The sequence below is a fragment of the Tamandua tetradactyla genome, chromosome 9 (assembly GCF_023851605.1).
Source record: "Tamandua tetradactyla isolate mTamTet1 chromosome 9, mTamTet1.pri, whole genome shotgun sequence".
NCBI lineage: Eukaryota > Metazoa > Chordata > Mammalia > Pilosa > Myrmecophagidae > Tamandua > Tamandua tetradactyla.
The window spans coordinates 534,071-547,140 of record NC_135335.1 but is presented as its reverse complement, the minus strand read 5'-3'; the positions used below and the strand labels follow the sequence as shown (position 1 = coordinate 547,140).

The window sequence follows — 13,070 nt, the reverse complement described above, 5'->3', positions numbered from 1 at the left end:
GTATATAATGGTCTTTTTTGTTTCTTGTAATGTTTTGACTTAAAAAGTCTCTTTTGTCTGATGATGATATAGCTATCCCTGCTCTCTTTTGATTACTGTGTGAATGGAATATCTGTTTTTGCCGCCTCACTTTCAGCGTTTTTGTGTCTTTTTCCTTAAACTGAGTCTCGTGCAGACAGCATAGAGATGGATCCTACTTTTGTATCCAAGCTCCCAGTCTAAGAGAGGAGTTTAATCCGCTGATACTTAAGGAATAACGGAGAAGAAAGGCTTGACTTTTGCCATTTAGTTATTTGTTTTTTGTGTGTGTTCTGTTTTTGTTCCTCTTATTTTTGTTGCCCTTATTACTCTCCCCTCCTTTTTTTATTTAACTGCTTTATTGTAGTGTACAATTTCAGTTCCCTTCTTTCCTTTTCTCTGTATTTCTTTGTTACTTTCTTAGTGGCTCCCTTGTAAATAGGATGCACATCTTAACCGAACAGCTTTCTGGTCCAGCTGCTGCAGTCGAGTTTCATGGTGTCCGAGCTTCTACCCTCTATGTCTCCGCACCCCCCAGTCCTGTTGTCTGAAATTACAGCTTTGTTCACTGCCTGCCCATTAACATGGGTTTAAAAGGCCAGTTTACACATTTGCTATTAAGTCATATGGGAGAAGAAACAGTTGTAACCCAAAAGTACAACAGTGTACAGGATTTTATACTTTCCCCTGTAGTTCCTTCCAATGTTATTTATTTCCTCACGGCTTTGAGTTGCTGTTTGGTGTCCTTTTATTTCAGCCTGAACAACTCCCTTTATCATTTCTTGTAGGGCAGGTCGTCTGGCAATGAATTCTTTCTGCTTTTGTTTATCTGTAAATGTCTTAAATTTTTCTTCATTTTGGAGGATAATTTAGGCAGATATAGAATTCTTGGGTGGCAGGTTTTTATCTGAGGACTTTAAATGTGTCATCGCACTGTGTTCTGCCTCCATAGTCGTGAGAAACCCACTGCTAATCTCATTGGGGTCCCCTGTGTGGGACAAGTCACGTCTCTCCCACTGCTTTCAAAATCCTCTCTTTGGAGCTTGTCAGTTTTGCTATACTGTGCCCTGGTGTAGATCTCTCTGAGTCTCTCCTGCTTGGAGTTCTCTGGGCTTCCTGGATGGGTATATTCCTGTTTTCCATCAGACTCGGGAGGTTTCTGGCCATATTCCTTCAAATCCCTTTTCTGCCCCTTTCTCGTGTCCTGCACTCCAGTGGTGCAGATGTTGTTGGTGCCCTTGGTGGGTCCCCAGGTGCCTCGGGCTCTGCTCGTTTCCTCTCTGCACCTCACGCTGGATAATCTCTGTGGTCGGGTCCTTTCTTCTGCCTCTTCACATCTGCTGGCTCCACCTGATGAGCTTTTCATTCCAGTTACTGAGCTTCCCAGTCCAAAATTGTTTCCTTTTTGTAATTTCCATCTCTTTATTTTGTTCTGGCATGTCTGTAATTTCCTTTAGTTCTTTGTAAATGATTCCTTTAGCGCTCTGAACTATTTAAGACAATTGATGTGAAGCTTTGACTGACGGTTCCAGGATATGAGCTTCCTCGGGGAGGTTTCTGGCAAATACATTCTTTCCTGTGGACGGTCAATATTTTCCTGGTTCTTTTTGCATTTCACCATTTTTTATTGGAAACTGGGGATTCTGAGGTGGTGCCACACCTGCATGGGCTCTTGTCCCAAGGACCAAGACTGTGCCCAGGGCCTTGTGCCCGCCTGCCCGCCCCATAGGGACCGGCTCCACCTGGTCTCTGTGCCTCGAGATGTTGACTCAAGTTGGGGAAAGAGAGATTCTTTATTTCTTGTTTATCAGTTCTCATCTTAGCACATAATTCCTGAGGCTAGCAATAGGCTGTCTGTTTTGTTTTGTTTAAGAAACAAAATTTTTTTTCTTTACTCTTTGTGGCATTTCTAGGTTTACTGAAATCTTGCTCAGGAAGCGCAGTCCCCGTGCCTTTCCTGTTCACCTGCCCACCCGCTGAGCCTGCTCTGGCTCCTCTTGACACCAGGCCCGTGGCTCTTACCCATGTCACTTCTTCATGCCGGGTGGCCTATGGGCTCCCACAAGTGCCACTGTCTCGCTGTCCTGAGTGCCCTGAGCTCACCTGCCACCCCCCATGAGCCCCTGCCAGCCCCTGGCCTTTTCACTGTTGCTTCCATTTTGCCTTTTTAGGAATGTCCTGTGTTAGATCATGCCACGTGGCGCGTTCTCAGGCCAGGGTGCAGCCGGTGTTTGTGGGCTGTCCCTGCCTTTCCCTGCCTGCAGTTGCCTTCCCATCTAGAGGGGCTGGTGGGGCTGCCACGCTGCAGCTTATCTGCATCTCCTGAAGAGCAAGAAGCTGATGTTTCTTTTTCTGCTTTGCTTTGCTTTCAGTTATTTTTTGTTATTGATTTCTATTTAATTACTTTGTGGCCACCATATCTCCTCTGTGGAATATGGTTTTTGGCCTTTGGAGCCTTGCTTTTCCAACCTTGCAGGTGTTTTTTGTCCACAAATGTTTCCCGGGGATGGGGATAGTATGTGTCCTGCCACAGTGGGGGCAGGCCTGGCCTCACCTTGCTGGACCCTTCACAGTAGTGTTTGGGTTACCTGGGTTCCCAGCAATGGTTTTCCTAGCCTGACAGGGTACGATTTGGGAAGGGTGGGGCCCCAGTGGGGTGGGGGTTCGGAAAGGGTGGCCAGGTCCTGCAGAGGTTGCACAGTAGCCTTGCCCAGCTTCAAAACCTTATGACCAATCCCCGTGAGACATCCAGTACGGAATTTTTTAGTGTGCAAATGATGATGTAGTTGTCCAGTGAGGAAGTATAGAAGAATAAAGAATTTTCTGAGATATTAACTGAATTTAAGAAAGGAGAAGTGGGTGTGTAGAAGCAGGAAATGTTGCCTGAGATTGTCCACCGCCATCAGAGGCGCGAGAGGCTGTGGAGGCCAGCACCCTCTGACCTGGCTCCCGGGTGCCCTTCTGGAAGGACGTCCTCTGGCCCCAGCCCATCTTTCCAGAAGCTGGGGGTCCGGACGCAGGCCCCTCACAGCTGCCGTCAAAGGTTGTTGGAGGTGGTCTCTCCGTCCTCATGGGCGGCCGCCCGAGGGTCTGTCCGTCCTCGTGGGACCCTGAGCCCTTCTGCTGCCTGTGGCCTCTAGCCCAGCACTGTCTGGATGAGGCTTGAAGCCGTCCTGGGCACGGGGACCCGGGAACAGAGAATTCTGGAGGAGCATGGTGCCCAGGGGAGGGCTCTGAGTCCCCCATGGTGGGTGTGCTATGGTGGGGCCCATGCGATGTGCACGGGAAGCCTCTCTGGGGTGCCAGTTGGGGACAGCCCCGCAGGTGCCTATGCCCGGGGCCCCTCCTGCCTGCAGCCCTGCGGATAGCTCTGGCCTCGTGTCTTCATGTTCTCGTGTCCTCAACCCCTTCCTGAGCATGCACTTGGGGGCTGCCCTGGTTACCTGTCCCGCACACCTGCCCCACATCGCCCTTCTTTCTGGTGCCTCCTCTTACATTTCACAGACAGGCGCCAGGGCTGCAGCCTCCTCCCTACTGACCCTCATGCTCTGCGCTGTCCCCAGGACGCACCTGGCGTGGCCCTGTGATCAGCTTTGCTGGCCGCACAGTGTCCCGGTCCCCGAGGCAGACTTGTATGGGCGTGTCCCACAGGTGTCCATCCTACCCTCCCTGTGGCTGAAGGAGAGAGCTTTGTCTTGGTGCATGCTCTTTGTGCCCAGCGAGGTGACTGGGTCACTTGCCCTTGGAAGCCCACGTGTGCATCTGGCTCATTTTTCTGATGTCCCTTTGTTCTTACTGCTGAACACCACCCGACCGTTGATCTTTGGGTCCTTGCATTTCTCCTGTGAAGCTTTTCCCTTAGCTTTAGATGCGTGGGTTCAGGCCTGCTTGACTCTTTTTTTTTTTTTTTTTAAGTTTTTTTTTATTAATCAAAAAAAAGAAAAATTAGCACAACATTTAGAAATCATTCCATTCTACACATGCACTCAGTAATTCTTAGTATCATCACATAGATGTATGATCATCATTTCTTAGTACATTTGCATCGATTTAGGAAAAGAACTAGCAAAACAGCAGAAAAAGATATAGAATGTTAAATAGAGAAGAGATTAAAATAATAATACTAATAAAAAATAAATATATATAAAAAAAGGAAAACGAAAAAACAAAAACAAAAGATACAAACAAACAAACAAAAAACTATATTTCAGGTGCAGCTTCATTCAGTGTTCCAACATAGTTACATTACATTTAGGTATTATTGTGCTGTCCATTTTTGAGTTTTTGTATCTAGTCCTGTTGCACAGTCTGTATCCCTTCAGCTCCAATTACCCATTATCTTACCCTGTTTCTAACTCCTGCTGGTCTCTGTTACCAATGATATATTCCAAGCTGATTCTCGAATGTAGGTTTACATCAGTGGGACCATACAGTATTTGTCCTTTAGTTTTGGGCTAGACTCACTCAGCATAATGTTCTCTAGGTCCATGCATGTTATTACATGCTTCATAAGTTTAGTCTGTCTTAAAGCTGCATAATATTCCATCGTAGGTATATACCACAGTTTGTTTAGCCACTTGTCTGTTGATGGACATTTTGGCTGTTTCCATCTCTTTGCAATTGTAGATAATGCTGCTATAAACACTGGTGTGCAAATGTCCGTCTGTGTCTTTGCCCTTAAGTCCTTTGAGTAGATACCTAGCAGTGGTATTGCTGGGTCGTAATCCATTCTGCCATTCTATGTCTTTTGATTGGGAAATTCAGTCCATTAACTTTTAGTGTTATTACTGTTTGGATAATATTTTCCTCTACCATTTTGGCTTTTGTATTATATATATCATAACTGATTTTCCTTCTTTCTACACTTTACTCCATACCTCTCTCTTCTGTCTTTTCGTATCTGACTCTAGTGCTCCCTTTAGTATTTCTTGCAGAGCTGGTCTCTTGGTCACAAATTCTCTCAGTGACTTTTTGTCTATAAATGTTTTAATTTCTCCCTCATTTTTGAAGGACAATTTTGCTGGATATAGGAGTCTTGGTTGGCAGTTTTTCTCTTTTAGTAATTTAAATATATCATCCCACTGTCTTCTAGCTTCCATGGTTTCTGCTGAGAAATCTACACATAGTCTTGTTGGGTTTCCCTTGTATGTGATGGATTGTTTTTCTCTTGCTGCTTTCAAGATCCTCTCTTTCTCTTTGACCTCTGACATTCTAACTAGTAAGTGTCTTGGAGGACGCCTATTTGGGTCTATTCTCTTTGGGGTGCGCTGCACTTCTTGGATCTGTAATTTTAGGTCTTTCATAAGAGTTGGGAAATTTTCAGTGATAATTTCTTCCATTAGTTTTTCTCCTCCTTTTCCCTTCTCTTCTCCTTCTGGGACACCCACAACACGTATATTTGTGCGCTTCATATTGTCATTCAGTTCCCTGATCCCCTGCTCAAGTTTTTCCATTCTTTTCCCTGTAGTTTCTGTTTCTTTTTGGAATTCAGATGTTCCATCCTCCAGTTCACTAATTGTAGCTTCTGTCTCTTTAGATCTACCATTGTAGGTATCCATTGTTTTTTCCATTTTTTCTTCTTTGTCCTTCACTCCCATAAGTTCTGTGATTTGTTTTTTCAGATTTTTTATTTCTTCTTTTTGTTCAGCCCATGTCTTCTTCATGTCCTCCCTCAATTTATTGATTTGGTTTTTGAAGAGTTTTTCCATTTCTGTTCGTATATTCAACATTAGTTGTCTCAGCTCCTGTATCTCATTTGAACGATTGGTTTGTTCCTTTGACTGGGCCATATCTTCAATTTTCCGAGCGTCATCCATTATTTTCTGCTGGTGTCTGGGCATTTGATCAGATTTCCCTGGGTGTGGGACCCGGCTGGTTGAAAGGTTTTTCTGTGAAATCTCTGGGCTCTGTTTTTCTTTTCCTGCCCAGTAGGTGGTGCTCGTGGCACTCGTCTGTCTGCGGGTCCCACCAGTAAAAGATGCTGTGGCTCCTTTAACTTGCCAATCTGAATCTCGCAGTCGGCTCGGGAAACCGCGCGTGGAGGGGAGGTCGGAAACCGCACGTGGAGGGGGGGTCGCCGGCCGCCGCAGTTTGGGGGAGTGCAGGTCCAAATTGCCCAGCTGGCCCGAGACGCCAAGCGTGGTGGGAGGGCCCCGCTATCCAACGTTCCCAGTCAGACCGGGGAGCCACGTGCGTGGAGGGGACCCCAGTCGCCAGCCGCCCCAGCCTGGGGAAGCGCGCGCCCCTCGGGTATCTCACCGCAGCGCAGCGGATTCTCCCTGCCTGTTCAGCTGTTCCAGAATGGGGTACGCTGTCTTTTTGGTCTCTGTCGTGGCTCCGGGAGCTGTTTCGTATTGTTTCTGTTTCTTTAGTTGCTTTTCTGGAGGAGGAACTAAGACCCGCGCGTCTTACTAAGCCACCATCTTCTCCGGAAGTCTATAATATATTCTTGTGGTAGTTAGGTTCAGGTGTCAACTTGGCCAGGTGATGGTGCCTAGTTCTATTGCTGTGGACATGAGCCAATCCTGCTTGACTCTTGCGTGATGTCTGCTTCTTCCTTAGGGCGCCCCCACCTCAGGGTTCCCAAGCCCTCGCCATGCACAGTTTATTGCATGCCTGGGCAATAAGCAGCTTCCTTTTTTCTCCCTTAGTGCGGCGCCGGTTGCTCTGGGCCACTCGCTCAGCTCGGCCTTGCCCCACCCAGGCAGCCCTGTCCCCCCAGGCACCTCTGATGCAGCCTCCTCTCGGGAGCCCACTGCCCTGTGCCCTCAGCAGAGCCGTGGGTCCTGCCACAGGGCTTCTCTCGCAGCGGGAGCATCTGGGTCAGGTGTGCCTGGTGGTCTAGCAGACCCAGAAGCCAAAGCCGGGGCTGGGGAACAGGCAGGACTGCCAGCCACTCACAGGCCGTCTCGGGCCCGGCCCATGGCCTGGGGTTCACAGCACAAGCGTGTCTGCAACCCGAGTGCCTGCTCCCAGACAGACAGGTCACCACAGGCTGCATGCTGGAAACTGTGGCCACAGAGGCGTCGACATTGCTCCTGAGAAGCCTGGACCTCCGGGCGACCTGAGATGGTGGGTGCCACCTGCTCCCAGCGGTCACTGGGCCCTCCTGCCCCGCGGTTGTCCGTGTGGGCATCTCCTGGGTGTGCGTGAGACCGGGCACCGCCTCCTTCCCTGGAGCTCCCCACGGGGCCATCCTTCTCCATGGCCAGCGACCCCGGCCTGCCCCGTGCTGGCCCTTGACTACGCACCTGTCTCCCTGCTGCTGAGTGTCCCCTCCTGCAGTTCTGGGCTCTGGCCTCTGCGTGTCCTGTACTTGCTTCCCTGTTTGTTTCTTGCCTCCCAGGGACTCCTGAAGCTCTGCTGCTCCTCCTTGCTCGCAAGGCTGTGACTCAGGTTCTGTTTTCTGTGATTGGGACACGCTCGTCCTGCAGAACAGCCATGCTTGGTGGCAGCTTCCGCCTCCGTGCTCCTGCCGTCAGGCCACTCCAGCATCCAGGGGTGTCCGAGGCAAGCGCTGCCTCTCACTCAGGTGCTCCCTTGCGTCTGACTTGCCTTTCTTCCCCCAGAGTGGCCCAGTTCGGCTTTTCGTACCTTATAAGAGGCGCAAGAAGGAAAACGAAATGCCCACAACTCCGTCTAAGAAGGATTCTCCCAAAAACATTACGCTGCTTCCAGCCACGGCTGCCACCACCTGTAAGTTTTAGCGACAAGGGAATGAGAGCGTGTTACCTTACCTTGCCCTGCAGCCGTGTGTCAATAACTGTGGGATTCCCCTTTGCAGCCAGTGCTGTGGGGCTGGGAGGCTGGAAACCCCTTGTTCCTGCCTCTTGCTGACCTGTCTCCGGTTCCTTCTCATGTCCTGGGGCACCTGTGCCTGAGCCCTCCTAGCTGCTTCCCTGGGGCGCAGCATCGAGTCCGTGCCTTGGTGGGATGGGGATGGGAAGGGGGGAGGGGCGAGGCCCAGGAGACCCTTGCCCAGTGCCCAGGGGCCTGCACAGCTCCCCAGGTGTTCCCTTGTCGGGTGGTGTGGGAGGGGAGGAAGGCGCGGATCGGGCTTCTGGTTTTAACCACAGAGCCGTGGGGCAGTGGGGGGCAGCTGTGCTTCTATCACCTTTGATGAACATTTTCCTTAATTGAAATACAAAGTGTTGGGTGCAAAGGTAGTTCAGTGGTAGAATTCTCCATCATTCCCATGTACTTCCCCAAACAAACAACAAATTCCTTGCATGGTGCGGCAGTAACGGAATACTCACCTGGAGAAAGAATGAACCCTGACCCCGAGCATACAGCACACAGAAAAAAAAACCAGGAAGTGTGCCTTTCACTCTCCAGGTAGCCTGAGATGTGCCCGGGGTAGCACGCGCCTCCCCGCCCCCCCTCCCTGCTCCCCACCCAGTCCCCACTGGGCCCTGTTTCTTCCAAGCATGGCCAGGCTCTCCCGGGGCCTGTGCTCGTGCAGGAGAGGAGGCTCGTGCAGGAGAGGAGGCTGCCGCGGACCTTGCGCTCCAAGCTTTCTGGGTGAGGTTGTGCTGCGGTGGGTGGCCCCAGGCTCCCGGACGAGCTGAGTGGCCCCTCTGCCCTTGCAGTCACCGTGACCCCCTCAGGACAGATCACTACCTCTGGTGCGCTGACCTTTGACCGGGCGTCCACTGTGGAGGCCACCGCTGTCATATCTGAGAGTCCAGCGCAGGGTGACGTCTTCGCTGGAGCCACAGGTGTGTGTCACACCCCTGGTCTGCTGGCCTGGCAGGACCCGCTGTGGGGAGGCGGGGCTAGGGGGGCCACCTCCATCTGCCTGGCCCCTGTTTCCAAGCACCCCCTGCCAGGGCGGGCATGGGAGCAGCACAGGGCCACGTGAATGGGTGGAGATGAGCTCTGTGGTGTACTTTATTTCACCCAGTGCATTCCAGACACCGCTGCTGCAGCCCACATCACACGGGTTAGCGCAGCCAGTGAGCTGCGGAGTGTTGGAGACGTGCGTTCTCGGCAGCCGCGTGCCGGGTCACTGTCGCCCTGTCCCCCCAGTGCAGGAAGCAGGCGTGCAGCCCCCGTGCAGGGTCGGCCACCCCGAGCCCCACTACCCCGGCTACCAGGACAGCTGCCACATGGCCCCGTTCCCCGAAGCGGCACTGCCCACGGCTCACCCCAAGATAGGTAAGGGGGAACATTCCGTGCCCCAGGAACGCCTCTACGAAAGGATTTCCCATTGCGGGGGAGGTGTGGGGCATCCAGGCATGCACAGGCCAGGGCTGCCAGCATCCAGTCCCAGCCTGCATGGGCAGCGAGGTGCCTCTGGAACGTGGCCAGGCCACTTGTATGCAGGTGGCTTCGTCTGTCCAGCGGGCTGCGTGGTGACGTGCCTGGCCCTATGTGAACCGTCCCACCCAGTCACATGGAAGGTGGTGGCCCCTCAGCAGGCTCGCTTGCTTCCTGTTACCGTAGCAACGTGGGTTCATAAAAATAGGAAGGGTCAGTGGTGTTAATGTCCCCTCCTTAGAGCTCTGCTATAATGTCCCCTCCTTAGAGCTCTGCTAGGGGCCTTCTCCCACCTAGGGTTCTGAGGGTGCAGATGTGGGGCCAGGAGGGCACCACGCACCGTGGGGGCTGCTTCCCACCGCCACCCCTCAGGCCCCCTCCTGTTTTCTTTTTCTGCCCTTGTCAGGAGCGTTGTTTTGGACGTTTTTTTCACACAGGTGGGCACCGGGAAGCGAACCCGGGTCTCCATCATGGGAGGCAAGAGCTCAGTCACTGAGCTACCATTGCCCACCCTGTTTTGGACATTTTTGAATAAAGGTTTTTCTGTGTTTCGTTTTCTCCTTTGGGACAGATTCCCAGAAGTAGAATTATTGGGGTATGATGCTATTGAAGAATCAACCTAATTCTTTTGCCAAAAATTGAAAAGTAAAATAAAACATGAAATTTTACCAAATGAGTTCACATTTGAAAGACACTTGATTCTGACCGGGACTTGGCAGACTGCCCCTTGGACAGGCCGCCTTTTGAGGCTGGGTGTGTCCCCTTTGCTGGGGCTGCTCTGTGCACTAGGCCGTGGCACCCCTGCTCTCCGCAGTGCCTCGCGCCCCCAGCTCCCCTCAGGTGAGTCCACGCCCGGGACTGCAGCTCTGAGGGCGCCCATGTGTCGTGCTGCAAGCTGTCGCTTGGAAGCTGAGAGCTCTCGAAGGGAAAGGGACGTAGTGTTTGTGGATGTAAGTAAGCAGCCCTTCAGCAGCTTCTCTAGATGAGTACTGTTGTTTTAACCCTTTGAGTGTTTGGTGAGGGAGACAGGCGACCACTCACAGTTCCCCCTGGTGACTTCCTTCTGAAAGACTGAACAGGTTCTTGGTTCTGCTCGCTCCAGCGTGTGCCTCTGCGTTCTCCCCACTTAGTGCTGTTCCCAGAGACCCATGACTTACTCTTTTTTTTCTTTTTTTATTAATTTTTAAATTAAAAAAAAAATACAGCAAACACAAACATTCTTAACCTATGTTCATTCCATTCTACATATATAATCAGTAATTCACAGTATCATCACATAGTTGCATATTCTTCATCATGATCATTTCTTAGAACATTGACATCAATTCAGAAAAAGCAATGAAAAGACAACAGGAAAAAATTCATACATACCATACCCCTTGCCCCCTCCCTTTCATTGATCACTGATATTTCAGTCTACTAAATTTATTTGAACATTTGTTCCCACTATTATTTATTTTTATTCCGTCTATTTCACTCATCTGTTGAGAAGGTGGATAAAAGGAGCATCAGACAGAAGGTTTTCACAATCACACAGTCACATTGTGAAAGCTGTATCATCATTCAGTCCTCATCAAGAAACATGGCTACTGGAACACAGCTCTGCATTTTCAGGCAGTTCCCTCCAGCCTATCCATTACATCTTGAATAACAAGGTGATATCTATTTAATGCATAAGAATAATCTCCAGGATAACCTCTCAACTCTGTTTGGAATCTCTCAGCCATTGACACTTTGTCTCATTTCTCTCTTCCCCCTTTTGGTCAAGGTTTTCTCAATCCCTTGATGCTGAGTCCCAACTCATTCTAGGATTTCTGTCCCATGTTGCCAGGAAGGTCCACACCCCTGGGAGTCATGTCCTGCATAGACAGGGGAAGGGCAGTGAGTTTGCTTGTTGTGCTGTCTGAAGAGAGAGAGAGACCACATCTGAGCAACAAAAGTCCTGGGGATGACTCTTAGGCCTAATTTTTTTTTTAAACTTTTTTTATTAATTAAAAAAAAATTAACAAACAAAACATTTAGATATCATTCCATTCTACATATATAATCAGTAATTCTTAATATCATCACATAGTTGCATATTCATCATTTCTTAGTACATTTGCATCGATTTAGAAAAAGACAACAGAAAAATAAATAAAATGATAATAGAGAAAAAAAGACTATACGTACCATACCCCTTGCCCCTCACTTTCATTTACCACTATTTCAAACTGAATTTATTTTAACATCTGTTCCCCATATTATTTATTTGTATTCCGTATGTTCTACTTTTCTGTTGATATAGTAGCTTAAAGGAGCATCAGACATAAGGTTTTCACATTCAGAGTCTCATTGTGAAAGCTATATCATTGTTCAATCATCATCAAGAAACATGGCTACTGGAACACAGCACTACATTTTCAGGCAATTCCCTCCAGCCTCTCCACTACGTCTTGAACAACAAGGTGATATCTACTTAATGTGTAAGAATAACCTCCAGGATAACCTCTCGACTCTGTTTGAAATCTCTCAGCCATTGACAGTTTGTCTCATAAGTAAACTTCCCCCTTTTGGTCTAGAAGTTTCTCTCAATCCCTTGATGTTAATTCTCAGCTCATTCTAGGGTTTTTCTCAGTCCCTTGATGCTGAGTCCCAGCTCATTCCAGGATCTCTCTCCCACGTTGCCAGGAAGGTCCACACCCCTGGGAGTCATGTCCCACACAGAGAGGGGGAGGGTGGTGAGACTGCTCGTCGTGTTGGCTGGGGAGAGGGGCCACATCTGAGCAACAAAAGAGGGTTTCTTGGGGGTGACTCTTAGGTTAGGCCTAATTTTAAGTAGGCTTGACCTATCCTTTGTGGGGTTAAGTTTCATATGAACAAACCCCAAGATTGGGGGCTCAGCCTTTTGCTTTAGTTGTCCCTACTACTTGTGAGAATATCAAGAATTCAACTTGGAAAAGTTGAATTTTCCCTGCTTTCTCACCATTCCCCAAAGGGGACTTTGCAAATATGACATTCCTTCATTACGTTTTTTAAAATTTTGAAACATTCTGAAATTTACAAAAAAGTTGCGAATCTGGCACAAAGACCTTTCCTTCTTCTGAGACCACTTGAGAGTCAGTCGCTGTCACAGCCTGGGATGATTCCGTGTGCATTTCCTAAAAACCACTCAACGGTGTCCTGATCCCCTTGCTGGTGAGAAAGTGGGCTTAGCCCTCCTGGCAGCGGGTAGGGCCACTGGTCACCAGCTCTGGAGATGATGGGCAGGGATTGCCTGTTAGGACCTGGGGACCAGCCAGGTGCTGCCAGCTGGGGCTTGCTGCCACAGAGCCAGGCATTAAACACTGAGCAGCACGCTGCCAGGTGCTGGGGGCGTCGGTCCCTTCCCTCAGAACTAGGGTGTGTGCGTACATGTGTACACACACGTGTGTCTGCGTGTGCATGCGGTCACGTGCGTGTGCCTTGTGGTGCCTTGTGGTGTGCACATGTGGGAAGCAGGTGCTCACACCAATGACTCAGGGCCCAGCTGCGCATCGTGGCTTGTCCTGCCCTGTCTGTCTGTACCTGGCCCGTGGTCCCTGTTCTCTGCCCCGTGATGCTGGGGAACCACAGCGTCTGGGCAGACGCTCTGTGTGGGTTGAGTCAGGCCCGCCGGTGGCCTCACAGGGATCACCGTCCTTCTTTGACCTGGGCCAGCTGCTCTGCCCCCATAGGCCTGGTGTCCCCCCAGTGCCTGCCCGCCTCGTTGGGGGCCGTCTGCTCCTGGTGGGGGGTTTCGGTGGCGGTCCAGGAGTGGTGGTACGGGACCTGTG

General features: G+C 50.1%; 1 protein-coding gene across 2 annotated transcripts in view; it reads left to right on the top strand.

Moving 5' to 3' along the window:
• DEAF1 (DEAF1 transcription factor) overlaps positions 1–13,070 on the top strand; it is a 42,632-nt gene that overhangs the window by 15,703 nt on the left and 13,859 nt on the right. For both annotated transcript variants that reach the window (XM_077115275.1, XM_077115277.1), the window contains 3 exons: positions 7,587–7,713; positions 8,607–8,735; positions 9,046–9,174. In XM_077115275.1, the coding sequence (XP_076971390.1) occupies positions 7,587–7,713; positions 8,607–8,735; positions 9,046–9,174 (385 nt within the window). The remainder of the gene's footprint in view (positions 1–7,586; positions 7,714–8,606; positions 8,736–9,045; positions 9,175–13,070) is intronic.